The sequence below is a fragment of the Notolabrus celidotus genome, chromosome 13 (genome assembly GCF_009762535.1).
Source record: "Notolabrus celidotus isolate fNotCel1 chromosome 13, fNotCel1.pri, whole genome shotgun sequence".
Taxonomy (NCBI): Eukaryota; Metazoa; Chordata; class Actinopteri; order Labriformes; family Labridae; genus Notolabrus; species Notolabrus celidotus.
This window is the reverse complement of record NC_048284.1, coordinates 2,893,658-2,913,942: the sequence shown is the minus strand read 5'-3', so window position 1 is coordinate 2,913,942 and position 20,285 is coordinate 2,893,658. Positions and strand designations below refer to the sequence as shown.

Here is a 20,285-nt window from a genome sequence, read left to right as displayed (position 1 = left end):
GGAAGAGAGAGAGTGTTTCAGAATGGAGTATGGAGCAGGAAAACTGGGAGTAGAGATTGGGGAATGACATGGATACAGGATATTATCAGGTAGACTTAAGAGCTCACAGACTTTTTTAGGTGGACTTCAGAGGAAATACAAGAGATTAAATGTTAAAATGTGACTTTATTAATGGTTATAACTTCTGGGTCTAAAAGTTTAAAGACTCATAAAACAAACTAAAGAACAGTTCAGAGTTTTTTCCCATTAAACAAAGTTTTATTGTGTTTGTTAGAAAGTCCTAAATTCCACCTGATTGAACCCTGATGATGATTTCAGACACCTGTCAGCTTCATCACGCCTCAGTTACAGGTTAGACCGTTAGGAAGACCGTCCACTGTATCTTCATTGGATCCCCTCTGAGCTGCAGACACAGCCGGTCTTGGTGCTGAATCAAAAATAAACTGCAGTTTTCCGGGGAGAGGCTGGTTTCCCTCGGAGGGAAAGAGGCTATTTGGAAGATTTTCAGCGGTTTCATCAGAACGCTTTCCGCTTGCTTTTCTCCCTCAGATCAGCCGAGCGAGTTTGTGTGGGAAACAAATGTGTGCAGTTATCTGGTTGACGGCTCAGCGGCCTCCACATCACCCTCCAAACAAACCCCACCCGGGCCAGAGACGAGCAGGACGCAAAGTTAGTGAGGTCAAACACACCACCCGCATCACCTGGGGGAAAACTTTATTGGTTCACATGCCAGAGACAAACTTTGATGTTAACAATGTTCACATTTTAATAAAAGACAAGGAGGAATACAAGTTTCAAGTGATTGTCAATGCACAGAGAGAGGTTTATTATTTGGTTAATTTTCAGAAACTTAAACATTTGACTGAAAACATTTGACTGAAACCGAACCATTAAAAGGAATAGTTTTAATACTTAGGAAATACACTTAGTTTCAACACCTCTCAGGTCTCTGCGGTTAAGCTAGTTAGCTTAGCTTAGCACAAAGTGTGGTATTGGAGGAAAATGACCAGCCTGTCTCCGTCCACAGCCAACAACCTCCACCGAACAGAACTTCTAGGGTTCAGTTAGTTTTCTTTTGTTATTGCTTAAAGAAAAATGAGTGGTAAAACTGACAAACTGCAGCTTTAAAGAGGATTCAACATTTCTATTTGACTAAGAGAAAACAAGAGGCTCAGAGACTCACTCCTCAAAAACACTTTTAGACTGATTTTTTTTTACAGGTAAAGAGACATCACGTGTAAACGATCTAAAAATACCGGTGTCACGATTTTGTGACCTTCAACTGGAGGCTAGCTAGCTGTTTAGCCCTGTTTACATACTTGCTAGCAAACTGCATCCTGCAAGCCTTAATACTGCTTGTGGAACGCATGTGGCGACCTGTAGTGCTGTAAAATGAAGCAAATGACAAATCCCCCCAAAACTGCAGTTCATTTTGTGTCCACTAGGGGCTGCCCCCAAAAGCCAAAGAATCTCCATTAGGCTCCATGTTAAAACGCTGACTTTAACAGCAGATTAAACACGTTTACAGCCGGGTTTGACAAACAGTTTAGAGCAGGGGTTCCCAAACTTTTCAGCCCACAACCCTCCAAGTGATTAAATGTTGTTTCAGACTTCATTTATGCTGGTCTGCAGAAAATGAAGCACCTACATGAACACCTGGCTGTACTTCCTGTGGTGCTGAGAATGAACCTGCTGCTACTGAAACTTACCCTGACCTTAGGAGTCATCAGGCAACAAAGACAGACAGAAAACTAATGAAACATTTTTAATTCTGCAAGATTTTATTTGAAATTTTACTATTTTTGTCAATAACTTTGGGTAATATAGGCAACTTTAGATCCTTTATAAAAGAAAAATAATTCTGGAAGACATCTGAGGACCCTAAATTTGTGTCTTGTGACCCCACCAGGGGGTCCAAACCACACTTTGGGAACCACTGGTTTATGTAGCTCATATATTTATTAGTACACACTGTGCAGGGGGGAACATTGAATTTATAAGGCTATGATTTATATACATTTGCATCATTGGCGGCAAGGCTGAGTTGACGGACATTCAGAAACCTTTGTTTGTTGGACATTGTGCATCTTTTTGTTCCCCAAAGTTTCTGATTTTGAATCACAAAACTTAGTTAGCCTGAAGGTTTTTAAATTCTTGAAATCCAGGCTTGTTTTTTATTTTTTAAGTTATATTTTTGGGCTTTTAAACCGTTAATCAGAGAGGATAGGACGGTGGAGAGAGCAGCAAACCAGGAGAGAGAGAGGGAGAGAGAGAGAGTGGTGAGTGACATTCAGGAAAGAGGCTGTAAGGTTGAACCCAAGCCTTGGCCACCCGCTACATGACCTGACCGAACCACTAGGTGCTCCAAATCCAGACCTTTTTTTTGTATGCATATCTTTTAGTTTGTAGCTCACTGAGAAATCTCTCTAGCAGTGGCTCATGTATTTATTGGTACACACTGTGCAGGGGGGAACATTGGATTTATAAGGCTATGATTTATATACATTTGCATCATTGGCGGCACGGCTGAGTTGACGGACATTTAGAAACCTTTGTTTGTTGGACATTGTGCATCTTTTTTTCCCCCAAAGTTTCTGATTTTGAATCACAAAACTTAGTTAGCCTGAAGGTTTTTAAATTCTTGAAATCCAGGCTAGTTTTTTATTTTTTAAGTTATATTTTTGGGCTTTTAAACCGTTAATCAGAGAGGATAGGACGATGGAGAGAGCAGCGAACCAGGAGAGAGAGAGAGAGTGGTGAGTGACATTCAGGAAAGAGGCTGTAGGGTTGAACCCAAGCCTGGGCCACCCGCTACACGACCTGACCGAACCACTAGGTGCTCCAAATCCAGACCTTTTTTTTGTATGCATATCTTTTAGTTTGTAGCTCACTGAGAAATCTCTCTAGCAGTGGCTCATGTATTTATTGATACACACTGTGCAGGGGGGGAACATTGGATTTATAAGACAATGATTTATATATACATTTGCATCATTGGCGTCACAGCTGAGTTGACAGACAGGTGTAATGTCAATGTTTTTCAGGAGACTAAAAGCCTGCTGTGCCTCACCTCTTTGTCTGAGTCTTCGCTGACAGGAAGTTAAGTTAAATCTGGATTTCCAGACTCATGTCATGTGGTGACCGCCATTGTTTGGATCATACAGTGGGTGACGTCATGTTTTATACGTTTTATAAAGCAAAGATTGTATTTTTTTATGACTCCCTTTATGTGTATCCATAACAAAATGATAAAAAACAGTGTGCTTGGTCTCTCCTGAGGGATGCTTTGAATCAGTAAAGGAAAAGATGGATAAATATACATGTAAGTGAATAAACATGATTACATATACTAGATAATACTCAAAGATGACAGTGAGGTAAAATGTCTTTCTCTACAACACTAGCTTCATTAAACTGACCTCCAAAAAAACACAATAATCTGAGGTGATCGACAGAACCTTGAATTAATAATAGACGTTTCATTTCCATCATTAGGTGTTGATAAATGTGTGTGTATGTGCGTATGTGTGGCTCTGCAGCCAAATCTAATTTCCATAAATAACAAACTTTCACAGACATTTTCTGCAAATGCAAGTTTGACTTTCAAGTGTGAATTTGTCACTCAGCGTAGACGAGCTCTTTCTCCCGACCTTTACGCTGACTCAGTCACAGTTTTACACGTTTCAAATATCAGGAGACGCAGTGGCCCAAAGTGAGTTAGACTAGAGCGGCCCATTCCCAACACACACACTACAAGTGAGTGTCACATCATCATCATCATCATCATCATCATCATCATCATCATCATCATCATCATCAGGAACAACAATAACAGCACAGGCCGGACCTGTGAGCGGACTTCACATCTTGTTGGCCTTCCAGGTCAGGTAGGAGTTCCAACCGACAGCGACGATCTGGACGACCGCCAGCCTGCAGGAGGGAGGAAATGTATTCACAGCAGTGTCTGACAAGGCTTTCAACAACTACTGTGACTCTGATTCTGATGACATTTACAGAGAGAGGATAATTACACACCGTCTTTTTAGAAGTGTGACCTACATTCACATTTGGGAACATGCATGCAGCAACAGAAACCCCACAAGTTTTAAGTCCTCAGATTCAGCTGCATTAAAAGGTCCAGTTCTGACTCTCATGTGTTTGCACTCACACAGACTTCACATGTGATTCATGCTTTTAGTATCTGTTTGTAAATAAAGATGTAAGAGCCTGCCTGTGGTGGAGAGGGATGAAGTAGAAGTTGGCGATCTGGACTGGAGGCCAAAGCTGAAACAGAAACAGATCACAGTCAGAGGACGACTCACTCAAGAGATGCAGCGCTGTAAAGATAAGGGAACATTTATTTCTAAGAAGGTGAACAATGCCGGACAAACTTACATAGTAGTTGGAGATTAGAGCGTCTGTGTAGTCCTGTGAAGACAGATTGAAAAGTTAGTAATTGCTTGTATACATACAGAACCCTCAGGTGAACATATATTTGTAATTTAAGTAATCCAGGAAGTAGATGGAAATAAAGATGATGTCCAGGAGTTACACTTCCAGTAGTCTGTCCATTCTCTCTTCTTCACCAGCTGTATCATTTGTCTTTTCAAGATTTGTCTTGTTGCTGCTTTGAGTTTTGATCCACAGATGTCTTTAAATTGACGACAGCTTGGATTTTAAGCAGCAGTGAAGAAGAAACGAGAGGAGTCTACCTTTCTACCTGTCCTAGATTAAAGTGAGGAGTTGTGCATGAATGCCTCTGCTCAAAGTCTGCAAGGATGGAATGTAGAAACCTTTGTTTGTAGGACATTGTGCTTCTTTTTGTTCCCAAAGTTTCTGATTTTGAATCACAAAACTTAGTTAGCCTGAAGGTTTTTAAATTCTTGAAAACCAGGCTTGTTTTTAATCTTTTAAGTTATATTTTTGGGCTTTTAAACCGTTAATCAGAGAGGATAGGACGGTGGAGAGAGCAGCGAACCTGGAGAGAGAGAGAGTGGTGAGTGACATTCAGGAAAGAGGCCGCAGGTTGAACCCAAGTCTGGGCCACCCGCTACATGGGGTGCATGATCTGTCCTTACCACTAGGTGCTCCAAATCCAGACTTTTTTGTATGCATATCTTTTAGTTTGTAGCTCACTGAGAAATCTCTCTCGCTAGATATTGTCTACCACTTTCCAAAACATGAACATTTTTGGGCATTTAAAGAGTCAAAGTGAGCCGTCCGGTGGGTGTGTTGATCCATGTCAGCGAAACTGGAGAATGTCTGATGAATCTAGAATAGAATTTAAAATCCTTCATCAAACCTACAAATCTATTCATAGTGCCCTATTACCCCTCTAGAACACTACGCTCCCAACATGCAGGCCTGCTCGTTCTACATAAAGTCTCTAAAAGTAGTATGGGAGGTCGAGCCTTCAGTTATCAGGCACCTCTCCTTTGGAATCATCTACCAGTCAGGGTCCGGGAGGCAGACACCCTCTCTACTTTTAAGAGTAGACTTAAAACTTTCCTTTTTGATAAAGCTTATAGTTAGAGCTGGATCAGGCTTGGACCAGGTCTTAGTTATGCTGCTATAGGCTTAGACTCTCCTCTCTCTGCCTGTCTCTTACTTTAACTCTGCCTGTCCCATTAAAGTTACTAACCATAAACCTTTCTGGAGTCCCTGAGCTCCCTTGTCTCGTAGGTTCCTCTGGATCTCTGCTGCTGTGGACGTTCCAGACTCCAGCTGCTACAACTACTACTATCCGTCTCTCCACTATCATCTCTCTCTCTCTTCATCTCCCTCTATCCCTCTCTCCAACACGGTCTCAGCAGATGTGTGTCTAACATGAGTCTGGTCCTGCTGGAGGTTTCTGCCTGTTAAAGGAAGTTTGTCCTTGCCACTGTAACTTGCTAAATGCTGCAAAGTGCTCTGCTCATGGTGGATTAAGATGAGATCAGACTGAGTCCTGTCTGTAAGATGGGACTGGATCTGATCCGGTCTTGATGTTGGGTCTTTGTTAATTTGACGCCTCGCAGGATGAAACTGTCTCTGCTTTAAGTCTGAAATTATGATTTTTCAAAAAACTTTGAACAATGTTAAAGGAAACTTTGAAACTTCTGACTTCCTACTCAGGTATCAGGTTCATCCCACCCAACTTTTCCCACCACGCAACAGTTTGAGGTAGCAGTGGGAGACGAAGTGAGAAATGATGATGTGTTGAAGCTCCAGTTGGTGGAGAGTTTCGATCCAAAACAAAGCAGGATAGGAGGGAAGCTTGGAGCCAGAAATACCCGCGGCTGGCCAACTTATCGTTGAGTAATCTGTAATGATCGACAACACCATCAGCCTCCCGGAGAGATCCCACACTCTGCGGACACTCAGGAATCTGTAGAGTTCTATTCTGGCTTTGATGAGTTCTACTGCTTTGATCTCTTTGATCTCTTTTATCTCTTTGATCTCTTTTAACTAACACAAGTGAAAAGTCTAAATATGAGGTTTTATGCTAAATGGTGACACAAAACAAAGGTAGACTATGACTCGAGAGTAAACACAGAATGTGTGTGTGTGTGTGTGTTATGATTCTTTCACACACAGTTTAACCACAGAAAAAAACTCCCTATGACACCCACCTGAAGGTCACCTCGACACGTCCCGACATATAAAAACACAAGCCAATGTTCCAGTTCTAACCTTTTTTAAGGTGAAACTGTTTTTCTAATTAAAGCCAAACAAGCGTCTTTGCCACCTGAGGTGAAATCACGTCACAAAGACGTCTAAATATTTCCTCCCACGCTCTGAAAGAAGAAGAAGAGAAGAAGAGAAGAAGAGAAGAAGGGACCGTTCTCTGCTGATACAGTACTTTTTCAGTTTTACTGTTTTTAAGAGTTCATCTACAACGCAAGATATTACGACGAATCATCAAAGTGTGACTTTGGAAAAATGCTACAAATTAGCGAACAAAACAAAGACGTACTTTATTATCATTATATACACGAACGCCACATTGGAAGGATTTCACCTGCTGAGGCCGGACAGGATACAGGAGAGCAAGACTGAACTAGCTGATGAAGAAGGCCAGCTCAGTCCTGGACCCTGTGGAGGTGGTGGCTGACAGGAGAATTATGGCCAAGCTGTCGTCTCTGATGAACATTTCTTTTCTATATATATTCTTGTTGAAATTCTTGTTCTGTACACCTTCTTGTTTGCTGCTGTAACTCCATGAATTTCCTGTTGTGGGACAAATAAAGGAGTTTCTTATCTTATCTTATGTTTTATAACCGGTTTTGTCACCGGTTCTGTTCATAACTTTTATGGGCAGAATTTCTAGGCGCAGCCAAGTGGCAGAGGGTGTCCAGTTCGGTGACCTTAGGATCCCATCTCTGCTCTTTGCAGACGATGTCGTCCTATTGGCGTCATCGAGCTGCGACCTCCAGCTCGCACTGGGACGGTTTGCAGCTGAGTGTGAAGCAGTGGGGATGAGGATCAGCACCTCCAAGTCTGAGGCCATGGTTCTCAGCCGGAAAAGGGTGGCTTGCCCTCTCTGGGTCGGAGGGGAGTCTTTGCCCCAGGCAGAAGAGTTTAAGTATCTCAGGAGTGAGGGGAAGAGGGAGCGGGAGATTGACGGACAGATTGGTGCAGCAACTGCAGTGATGTGGACGCTGTACCGGTCTGTCATGGTTAGGTGGGAATCGAGAACCGAATCCGACTTAGAACCGGTTCCAATTGATCAACTCCATCAGAATTGTACACCTCAAATGTTATCGATTCTCCTTAACGATTCCTTTCCCAGCATCACGTCACACTCTGAAACGCAGAACTCCGAGGTGCAAAAACCTCAAATAAGCTGAAGCATTTGTCGACTCGGCCTCGAAGCTTTGGGTTCACGTTGGGCCGAAGTGGAGAAGGGTTCCATGTGAACATGTTCACGTTGAGGAGGGGAACCCCCGCCTACCTCTCCCCTTTCGGAGTCGGGACGCTTTCCCCTCAGGCTCGAGGGACCACGTCCGGACTCATGCGGCCGAAAATGAGGCACCGAGAGCGGGTAAAATACCTCCGCGATGACCCCCGGAGGAAAAGCGTTTTTTTCCTCTCCAAATTGAAAGTCTTTCCCTCAGGCTCCAGGGGCCACGTCTGGACTTAGCGGCCGAGAATGAGGTCAACCTATTGTTCAGTATGTTCAAGTTGAATATGTTCATGTTCAGTCTTGGGCAGACATCATTTTGGAAGAAATAAAATGGTTGGAAGACGGTGTAGAACTACTTTTTTTTCCCCCTCAAGAAAATACTCAGGAGTCGTTAGGAGAATTGATAAGGAACTGGATTCATAAGCAGAATCAACAATGGCATTGACATTGATAAAATCTTATCAATTCCCACCCCTAGTCGTGGGGAAGAGAGAGCTGAGCCAGAAGGCAAAGCTCTCGATTTACTGGTCAATCTACGTTCCAACCCTCACCTATGGTCACAAGCTGTGGGTTGTGACCGAAAGAACAAGATCACGAATACAAGCGGCTGAAATGAGCTTTCTCTGCAGGGTGTCTGGACTCAGCCTTAGAGACCGGGTCAGGAGCTCAGACTCAAAGTAGAGCCGCTGCTCCTCCGGATGGAGAGGAGCCAGATGAGGTGGTTCAGGTATCTGGACAGGATGCCTCCCGGACGTCTTTTTTTAATAAATGAAAGGTAAAGATAGTTGGATTTCTTCTGCATAGAAGCTTGATCCCTTATATCGTATATATAATGTAGTACAGTAGGAGTCACAGGCGATGGATCCATCAGCACAACAACCTTCAATCAACCATTTTCATATCTACTGACGTCTTTGAATGCACTTCATTTCATAATCACACATTCACAGAGCTCGAGTTACTGCGAGGTACTTCTGCTGGAGTTCATGTTTTGTTGTGATGCGTTTAAAAATGGAGGACAGAGGTGAGTAACCGCCAAACAAGAAGGGCAAAGTCTTGATTGGACCCGCTTTAACAATCAGAGCGGGCTCCATTAATTTTCATCTCACATTTCCGTGGCGCCCGGCGTCGTGGTAATGAGCACATTTGTCATTTATTTTCTGTCCTTTCTGACATTTACCAGGTTGGCCTTTCAGCGCCACGCGCCCTCGTTTGTAAATAATTGATGGTGACCAGCGGCACGTTGGGTAAGCAAGGCGGCGGCCGGCGTTTGAGCAGCTGGCACAAGATGACAGTTAGCTCTGACCTGGCATACAAATACACACACACACAATCCCGCACACACACACACACGTCTATATATGAAGGTATGAGTCACTCCAGCTATTTCCACACACCCCTCCTCCCTCCCTCCTCCCTCCTCTCTCCCTCCATCACAGGAAATAGTTTCTAATAATAATGAGAGGTGAGCGCTGGAGGTCAGGTGCTGTACCTACATGAAAAACAAACTTCCTCTCATTTACCTGGGGTGTGTTCATTCAGAAAAACACTGCTCTGCGGCCGGCTTGAGTCAGGTCTGCAGTTTAAATATAAAACTAAGTGAAGTGGAATCAGAGGTTGGGAGAATCCAGCACAGGCTTTGTATTAACAAACACAAATATGAGATTTTAAAGTCTAATAATGTTCATGTGTGGATTTGTTTTGAGTGTATTTCAGCTGAAAAGTTCAAAATGAATAAAGAGCAGTGAGACCTCTTACTCCATGAATGATAACATCCTTGATTTTGTAGTTTTCTACGTAAGCTGATCTTGTTTCAGGTGTTTTATGTGTTTTATTTCATAATCCTGACTCATATCTATCAGTCTCTATCACAACTGACTCCTCCTCTCCCTCCATCCATGAATGACAAACGAGCGAAGGGCACCTCAGGTCAAACACGACATCATGTGGAGACAAATCTCAACTAATGGGCGTCACCACGCCTGTTTTCAGACATATTTTGATCCTTAACTTTAGTGAAAGTGTTTTTCTGTAATGTATGATATATCCTGATCCATAGGATGGAAAGAAAGAGCCGACACAGACCGGGCAATTACAGCAGACTCACCCTCTTCAGCTTGGTGACGTTTGCCTCCACCGACAGTCCGTTCAGAGCGCCGGAGAGGCCGAGGAAAGCTCCCAGGAAACACGGAGCGAAGGCCAACTACGAACACAGAGAGGAAGAAGAAGAAAGAAGAAGAAGAAGAAGAAGAAGAAGAAGAAGAAGAAGAAGAAGAAGAAGAAGAAGAAGAAGAAGAAGAAGTTAAAGATCAACAGGTTAGTCACATGACTGGGTTTAAAAAGGACACTCCAGAGAGGCGGAGTCTCTCAGGAAGGAAAGATTAGGAAGAGGTTCACCCCTCTGTGAGAGACTGCGTGAGTAAATAGTTCAACAGTTTCAGATTTCATCGTCTACAGTACATAATATCATTAAATCTCCATATAAGATGAGCTGAGGTGAAGAGGAGAACTGTCCCGTGGTCGGACTGATCCAAATTTGATATTCTTTTTGGAAATCATGGATGCTGCGTCCATGATTTCCAAAAAGAATGTCTTCAATACGTTTAATAGATTTATTTTCTCAAACTCTTGTAAGCAATATTATTTTGGGGCATTACATTTTTTTTTTTACCTTAGCCCAGTATTCGTGACCTGATAGGTTAAATAAACTGAGCACTTGTGACTCATCATGTAATTACACTTCTGTTGTTTATTTATTTGACTTATTTATATGTATTGACATGTTTTAAATGTATTTATTTATATTTATTTTAAACATATTTCTAATTTATTTATTTTATATATTTCAAATGTATTTATTTATATTTATTTTAAATATTTCAAATGTATTTATTCATATTTATTTTAAACATATTTTTAATTTATTTATTTTATATATTTCAAATGTATTTATTTATATTTATTTAACATATTTCAAATGTATTTATTTATATTTATTTTAAACATATTTCTAATTTATTTATTTTATATATTTCAAATGTATTTATTTATATTTATTTAACATATTTCAAATGTATTTATTTATATTTATTTTACATATTTCAAATGTATTTATTTATATTTATTTTACATATTTCAAATGTATTTATTTATATTTATTTTAAACATATTTCTAATTTATTTACTTTACATATTTCAAATGTATTTATTTATATTTATTTTACATATTACAAATGTATTTATTTATATTTATTTTACATATTTCAAATGTATTTATTTATATTTATTTTAAACATATTTCTAATTTATTTATTTTATATATTTCAAATGTATTTATTTACATTTATTTTATATATTTCAAATGTATTTATTTACATTTATTTTATATATTTCAAATGTATTTATTTATATTTATATTATATATTTCAAACGTATTTATTTATATTTATTTCAAACCATATTTCTAATTCATTTATTTATTTTAAATGTATTTCTAATTTATTCTTTCTTCTTCTTCTTCTTCTTCTTCTTCTTCTTCTTCTTCTTCTTCTTCTTCTTCTTCTTCTTCTTCTTCTTCTTCTTCTTTAACTCTCTGGCTTTTATTTATCACTTTCCTGTCTTGTTTTATAATTTTTCCGATTGTTGGGAGGTTCAGGGTATGATGGGAATGTACATGTAAATGTTTGTAGATGTACTTATTTGTTCAAACATTCCAAAAAAATATAAATAAAGTTTAAAAATAAATAAAATGAGCAATAAATGTGAAATCTGAGCCACATAAAAAAAACTGGTGCATCCAAAAAGGTCTTCACAGTATCAACAGAAACCTTTTGTAACCCCTCTTTAGTGTATATCTGTAATAACAGCTGCTTCACAAAACACACCCAGACACTGTGATATATACTTGTGTTCTTACAGTGAAGGAAACTCTTCCTCATATATGAAACTTATATAAAAACATCTCCTCCTCGTCTTCGGTTATCCCGCTCTGACGTAGAGAGAAGCTGCATTTAATCTCTCGATTCAGCAAATGGCTCTGCAGTTATCAGTGAGGCAGACGGAGCAGCGCCGTGTGGACACTGAGCTATTCGAGCGGAGGAGCGGACTCTTTGCTTCAATAAATATTTCAGTTTAAGTGTATTGAAAGCTCTGACGCTGCGTTCTGCATCTCCACTTCTTGTTGTGACTGTTTTCTGATGAAGAATTAAGCTTCAGGGAAACGCTTTCAGCACGATCTGTTCCTGGATAAGATGATAAAACCCTCTTCTTTTTGCTTATAATTTATTTTATTCCTCTTCATTTCTGTCCTCAGAATTAAAACTTCCTCCTAAAAAGTCCTTGTTCTCTTCAAAGCTCCTCTGAGAAACTTTTGGTTTGGGTCAAGTTTGGCGCCCCCTGTATAAAAAGTCATAATATGAAGCTCTTCTGTTTCATAAGCAGCTAAAAGCTCATCAAAGGAGCTTTGAGGTTGTCAGCTCTCATCTTGGACAGCCTTGAGAGGTCTGCACAGACACGCACATGCAACACATTCACTGGTTCTGGCTTCACAATGTGCTCTGGAGCTCGGTCTGCTGGTCTGACTGTGCTATAAAAAAAACTGTGGTTATTTTCAAACCACGTTTTAGAGATTAGTAAATGAAGCTAGAGTTGGCCTTCTATTCTTATTCTCTTGTTCATTTTAACCCCCTAAACGTCCTCCTGCATCATGTAGGGGGATTCAAAGTATCGTAGTCTAACAGATGCAAAGATATCAAGGACAAAGGATCAGAGAGGAGGAGTGGAACGAATCTGACATCTCTTCTGTCCGTCAGCCTGATGTGAGGAAATCATCCCTCTGTGGACTCGTCTGCCCCGTTAGCCACAAATAATGAGCGGGAAAACACGCCGCAACGGTTTCTTTAACTTGTTTCCACTTTCTCTGTGACTTCAGTTTATCTTCGACTAAACACCAGAGTGAGTGAAGGAGGTAGAAGAAGAAGAGATGAAGACTTCCTCAGGGGGGATCTCACCTGGTCCAACAGCATTTTCCTTCATGGCTGCACTTTTAGTTCCTCCGACCACGAGCCGGTCCAGAACTTTGTACCACCCGCCGATTACTGGACCCTGAACCAGACAAGAGAACCATAATTAATAAGACCTCATTTTTACTAATGTGACTGGTTCCTTACAAGAACTAAAAAGTCTGACACTTTGAATTTTGACAAGTCAGACCTTAGAGGGACCTAATCCTCTAAGACAATAAATGTATATATTTTAAGGGTTGGATTCAGAAGGTCAGACCTCAAAAATAATCCTCTTCTGAGTTTTAGAAATTCCTGAGCTGCTGTAAAAATTGAATTACATCCACTAAAACAGAGCTGCTTTATCTTCTCGCTCACTTTCAACCACAGAAGTCAAACTTTGTTCTTTCTTTAGATATTAAATTTAAGATCTTTTGTTTTCAGACAATAGAAGTAGGGATGTCCTGATCAGCTCTTTGGCCCCTGATCTCAATCTGATGTTTTAATATTGAATATTTGCAGATACAGAGTCCAGATCTGATACTTGTGTTTGCCTCAATAGTAGTTGCACAAGAGATAAGAGACTGTCTTTTCTTCCCTTAACAAAAATAAATAATTCAAAAAAAGAACTAAATATGTCTCATGTTTATCCATTTAAATTAATCCAGCTAGCTTATTGTAAAACTCCTAATCTGTTTTAAAGCTCTGCTGTAAGAGACAAAGAAACTGGTGTGCTTCATTACAGCGCGCTTAAATCCGAGGCTGCCCTGAACGCAACTCTCACGAGACAGTGCGTGATTCACAACGGCAGCATCCGGCTGAGAGACGTAAATATGGGAGTGACAGTGAGATCCAAACACGCCCGGCTGCATGCCGGTCTCTAAAAGTAGTATGGGAGGTAGCGCTTCAGTTATCAGGCAGCACACCCTCTCTACTTTTAAGAGTAGGCTTCAAACTTTCCTTTTGATAAAGCTTATAGTTAGAGATGGATCAGGCTTGGACCAGGTCTTAGTTCTGCTGCTATAGCTTAGACTGACACACTGGGATCCTGTCTTTCCCTCTCTCTTCCTGTCCCTTTAAAGTTACTAACCATAGACATTTCTGGAGTCCCTGAGCTACCTTGTCTCGTAGGTTCCCTCTGGATCTCTGCTGCAGATTCCTTTTTTGGGTCTGTAATCTTTGCTTTCTTCTCATTCTCTTTTCTCCTTTCTTTTCACACTTCTTTCTTTCTTTCTTTCTTTTCTTTCTTCTTTCTTTTTTCTTTTTCTTTCTTTCTTTCTTTCTTTCTTTCTACCTTTTTCCTTTCAATCCTTCTTCCTGCTGTCATTTCTTTCTTTCTTTCTTTCTCATTTCATTCCTTTTCTTTCTTTCTTTCTTTCTTCTTTCTTCTTCTTTCTCTGAATTATTCCTTTCTTATTTCTATATTGCTATCTTCTTTTTCTTAATTTCATTTCCTTTTCTTTCTTCTTTCTTGCTATCTTTCTTTCTTCCTTTTCCTTTCATTCCTTCTTCCCTGCTGTCTTTCTTTCTTTTTATCCTTCCTTCCTTCTTTCTTTCCTTCTTTCTTTCTTTTTCTTTCTTTTTCTTTCTTTCTTTCTTCTTAATTAATTCCTTTTCTTTCTTTCTTTCTTTCTGCATCTATTTCTTTCTTTCTTTCTTTCTTTCTTTCTTTCTTTCTTTCTTTCTTTCTTTCTTTCTTTCTTATCTCATTCCTTTTCTTTCTTTCTTTCCTTTTTCCTTTCATTCCTTCTTCTTCCCTGCTGTCATTCCTTTCTTTCTTTCTTCTCAATTTCATTCCTTTTCTGTCTTTCTTTCTTGCTATCTTTCTTTCTTCTTAATTTCATTCCTTTCTTTCTTTCTTTCCTTCTTTCTTCTTAATTTCATTCCTTTCTTTCTTCTTTCTTGCTATCTTTCTCTTCTTCTTCTTTCGTTCTTTCTTCTTAATTTCATTCCTTTTCTTTCTTCTTTCTTGCTATCTTCTTTCTTTCCTTTTCCTTTCATTCCTTCTTCCCTGCTGTCATTCCTTTCTTCTTCTTCTTCATTTCCTTTCTTTCTTTCTTTCTTTCTTTCTTTCTGCTATCTTTCTCTTTATTTCTTCTTTCTTTCTTCTTAATTTCATTCCTTTCTTCTTTCTTTCTTTCTCTTTCTTTCTTCTTAATTTCATTCCTTTCTTCTTTCTTTCTTTCTTTCTTTCTTTCTTTCTTTCTTGCTATCTTTCTCTTTATTTCTTCTTTCTTTCTTTCTTCATTCCTTTCTTTCTTTCTTTCTTTCTCTCTCTTCTTTCTTCTTCTTATTTCAGTGACAGTGGACATAATGATTGTATGACATGATCGGCTCAAATGCCGATCACCGATCAATAAAAAACGCCCAGATCGGCTTTGATCCGATAGTTGAGAGCGGGATGGGGACATCCCTAAAGAGAACATCTGCAGACTTCACTTTGAGCTCTGAGACATTGGTCCTGCATTTTTAAACACTGAAAAAATCCAAAGATGAACTGAAAATAAGAATAATACTGCAGCATCCCGAGGACTCTTCTCACCACGAATAAGAAGCCGATACTAATCATCTGGCCGTCCGCCCGCACGTTGTGATGAGCCAATCTCTCCTCTCGATCAGCTGTTGTGAGATGACATCACCGACGCCCACCAGAGAGCCTGAAGGACAAACAGCAGACAGACACTGAGCGAGCTGATGCAGGTGGATGATTGTTCTGTGGATGATGAGTGTGTGAGCGAGCGAGGCGCTGCAGAGATTTCTACTGCAGCTGTGTTTACGTTAGGCGACGTTATTAAACATCCAGATCAGAGGAGAACATGGAGGGAAGAGGGGAAGGGTTCAGTGACAGATATGAGGTTTTAATAAAGTAAACATGAGAGCGTCTACGTCCAGAGCGTGCAGACTCTGAAGGTGAAGTCTGCAAAGTTTAAAGATGTTCTAACTCACAGTTCATTTAAGAGTCTGCTGAGTTAATGACTCATAACAGGAGGAGCAACAAAGAGGGAACAGCTGAGGGATTTAAAATCAGACTTGAGCTCTACCAATAGAAACACACTGAGTTAAACTGATGTTTTAACTCTAAAAGGAAGGTTTTTAAAAAATAATAACCTGAAAGATAAAGTGTAATAACATGAATCAGCTCATTTAGAGGGAAAATATTGCTTCAGATCAACTATTTTAAGGATAAAAAGGTCTCCGTTAAATTTAATGCAGCTTGCAAACCTGAAATCAATACTTGGTCACTTTAACAATTATAATGCTCCTTAGTTGTTCCTTGATGTCATATTGTTGTCTTGTTCTAACCTGACAGCTTCTTCTCGAAACAGGACAACTGGCAACACGAGACGTTCTTTACAAGACACAACCAGGAAAACAATCAAGTCCAGATCAAATATTAAAAATGAAAAGTTCCTTAAAAGATCCAGAAGTGCTTTATTTCCATAAGATAAGATGATATGAGATAAGAGATATGATGAGATGAGATCATATGAGATAAGATAAGATGAGATAAGAAATATGAGATGAGATAAGATAAGAGATAAGATTAGATAAGATAATGAGATAATATGAGATAAGATAAGATGAGATGAGATAAGATGAGATAAGATAATATGAGATAAGATGAGATAAGATGAGATAAGATAAGATGAGATAAGATGATATGATATGAGATGAGATAATGAGATAAGATGAGATGAGATAATATGAGATAAGATGAGATAAGATGAGATAATAAGAGATAAGATGAGATAAGATGAGATAATATAATATGAGATAAGATGAGATAAGATGAGATAATAAGATAAGATGAGATAAGATGAGATATGAGATAAGATGAGATAAGATGAGATAAGATGAGATAATGAAATAAGATGAGATAATATAAGATGAGATAAGATGAGATAAGATGAGATAATATAATATGAGATAAGATGAGATAATATAATATGAGATAAGATGAGATAAGATGAGATAATATGAGATAAGATAAGATAAGATGAGATGAGATAAGTTGAGATAAGAGATAAGATGAGATAATATAATATGAGATAATATGAGATAAGATAAGATGAGATAATAAGATAGATGAGATAAGATGAGATATGAGATAAGATGAGATAAGATGAGATAAGATGAGATAAGATGAGATAAGATGAGATAAGATGAGATAAGATGAGATGAGATAAGATGTGATAAGATGAGATAAGATGAGATGAGATAAGATGAGATAAGATGAGATAAGATGAGATAAGATGAGATAAGAAATAAGATGAGATAATAAGATGAGATAAGATGAGATAATAAGATAAGATGAGATAAGATGAGATATGAGATAAGATAGAGAAGTGAGATAAGATGAGATAAGATAAGATGAGATAAGATAATATGAGATAAGATAATATGAGATAAGATGAGATAAGATAATATGAGATAAGATAAGATGAGATAAGATGAGATGAGATAAGATATTACTTTATTGATCCCCAGGGGGAAATTCGATTGTTGCAGCAACCCAGACATAAGTACAATCAATAATATGTTTCAATAAGTACAAATAAAATAGATGAATAAAGATAGAATACAAATTTACAAATTTAGATATATACAAATGTTAAAAATGGTTTAAATAGAAGTAATTACAGGCAGTATTAAAAAAGGTTTCAGCAGTGACAGGTTTACATGGTGTGATTATGATTCGGTTTTGACAGATTGAGCAATATAATAAATAAATATGGGAATATAATATGACCGTAATCATCACCATCTAGATCTTCAGACATCTCTGGTGCACTTGCACCGTCCTGCCAGTAGGTGGCATGTTTACAGCCTGGTTCAAAAAACAGTTTAGGTCTGAAGGGCTCATTTCTCTATCAGGGGGTGAATTTATTTTTATAACTTGTTATTTTTGAAGATATTAAACTTACGATTTTGCCCAAATAAGGGCATGGCTGACTTGATTGACAGGTGGGTACCCAGTAGCTGTTAGCGGAAAGGCTTAAAGGCCCGCCTCTTTACCTCACACTAGCTCAGACGCAGTTAGGTTGAGTTCAGCATTTCCAATATAGCACCCGCCGACGATCGTCTTCAGAAACAGATCGATCACTGTGAATACTTTCAGTTTTTTCTCCTCTACTGAATATATCATTGAGTATCTCAAGAGAACGTCTTCTCGGGAGGATGGATGAAGACTCTGAGACCTGAAAAGTTTCTGAATGTTTTAAAAGCATCCATTTATAAACCCATCAGTAAATAAGAAGCTAACCTCTTCCCTCCTGATGAAGTTAAGTCTCTTTTTTCGCTCTAAATTGGTTTCCACAAACGTCTGGACTCTGATCTGTGTCAGCTTAATTCTCCATTAATTCTCATTTTCTTTCTCCTTCAAGCACAGCCGGGCTTTGAGAGCTTGTTTACATGCTGCTAAGAATAAGTCGCTGTGGCTAAAATTAACAGTAAATGCAATTTAAAACCAAATCACTGAAGTCCAGAGCTCCAAACTAACCACATCCGTCAATTCAGCACCTGGTGGATCCCACTAAGTGCTGTTTTTATTGTCCTGACTCATAAAGAGACACTTAAAACTCGTTAAATCAGCGGGAAAAGAAGCTCGAACCCACGCTAACATAATGTCACCTCACAGTGACGCAGTAAAAGTGACAGCACGGTTTAATAATCCAGACCCAGCTGAGCACGAGGTAACCTTTTTCTTAAATGTCAAAGGAGAACCAATAAAGGTGTCAGAGGGACGGGAGGGGGGACACACCGAAACAGACAATCACTGAGCAGAGAACGTCGATAGTTCACCTGGACATGAATGAACACAAACGACTCAGACTCAGAGACGCTGACGGGGAAACTCAGAGAGAGGACCGAGCTAACTTTGAGCTTCAGTTTGAACCGCAGCATCTTCAACGTCTGAGAACGTCAAACTTTAAAGGTGACATATCACGCTTTTTTCATCAACATATATTGGTCTAAGAGGTCCCCAAAACATGTCTTTAAAGTTTATGCTCAAAAAAACACTTTGAAATCAGATTTTGGTCTGCCTGAAAAACCCTCTTCTTCAGTCCTCCTCAGAACACTCTGTTTTCCCTCTGACCACGCCCCCTCAGGAAGTGGATGTGCCTCGGCTCTCCAGCACGTTGATCTAATGTTTACATGTTGGCTGAATATACACGGCTGCTCAGAGATCACGTTACTTCAACCCTCTGAATCTGATCCTGACGGAGAGGCGCCTGTAACAGGACCTTTCTGAAGGATTGGTCACAGATTTAGTGTTTCTTGTTGTTTTATTTATCAGTATGTAGACGTGTGTCTTGGTACACAGCTACGAACATGTAGCTATGTGGCTATGCTAACTAGCGCTAGCACTTATCCATGATAAATAAAAATCATCCACTAGATCTTCAAATCTGCAGATGTGGGGAGTAAAACCGACCTCTACCAGAAAGGCAGCAGGACCTTTCTGAAGGATTGGTCACAGATTTAGTGTTTCTTGTTGTTTTATTTGTCAGTATGTCGACGTGTGTCTTGGTACACAGCTACAGCTACAGCTACAGCTACAGCTATGAACATATAGCTATGTGGCTATGCTAACTAGCGCTAGCACTTATCCATGACAAATAAAAATCATCCACTAGATCTTCAAATCTGCAGACGTGGGGAGTAAAACCGACCTTTGTGTTTATTAAGACAGCCTACAACTAGCATGCCTCCCTCCTAAGCTCCTTGTTAGCACACATTTGTGCAGGTAATGAAAAACGGAGGAGGGGTTGAGTTGTATTTTATGCAGTCTATGGGCTGAACAAGCTCCGAGCTCTGACTCCGTGACAGACCGGATATTGTTGTTACGTAACAAAAACACTGAAGTCTGAAACGGCTCGTTTCACACACATTTACAGAAAGGTGGAGAAATCAGAACAGGGGCAGAATGGATTTTTTTCATTCTCGGGGGGTTTGTAGACAGGGACACATATTTCAGGTAAAGAACCATTAAAAAGTCAATTTTGCATGATATGTCACCTTTAAATCTGTTGCAGTGACGCCGTCTGCATAAGAGGAGACTTTAGTATTCATCATGTGAGGTCAGAGTCTCTTCATGATATCAAATCAAAGAATCAGAGCCTCAGATCTGTCACAATGTGAAAAAGTAGCAAGACATCCAGGACAGCCTCTGATAACTCACAGATTAAAAAGCAAACTCAAGAACTCTTTTTAGTCTCCCTTTTTCTTGAGTCTTAAGCCATCTTGCTATTTATTTATTATCTAGATCAAATTTTAGTCAATTTTTAAGTATATACTGTCTTATTTTAAATTATTATAGACATATATATTATTCATTCAGTTCATTTTTAGGGCCCGAGCACCGCTGGTGGTGAAGGCCCTATTGTAACCCTAAGGAT

At 39.3% G+C, this 20,285-nt stretch overlaps 1 protein-coding gene across 1 annotated transcript in view; it reads right to left on the bottom strand.

Moving 5' to 3' along the window:
- Positions 1-697: 697 nt before the first annotated feature.
- The window catches only part of mpv17 (mitochondrial inner membrane protein MPV17), a 27,003-nt gene continuing 7,415 nt past the window's right edge, over positions 698-20,285 (bottom strand). The window contains 8 exon segments of the mRNA XM_034699797.1: positions 698-3,930; positions 4,232-4,284; positions 4,396-4,428; positions 9,993-10,088; positions 12,895-12,912; positions 12,914-12,988; positions 15,428-15,489; positions 15,492-15,542. Coding sequence (XP_034555688.1) covers positions 3,861-3,930; positions 4,232-4,284; positions 4,396-4,428; positions 9,993-10,088; positions 12,895-12,912; positions 12,914-12,988; positions 15,428-15,489; positions 15,492-15,542 — 458 coding nt within the window. The 3' untranslated portion in view covers positions 698-3,860.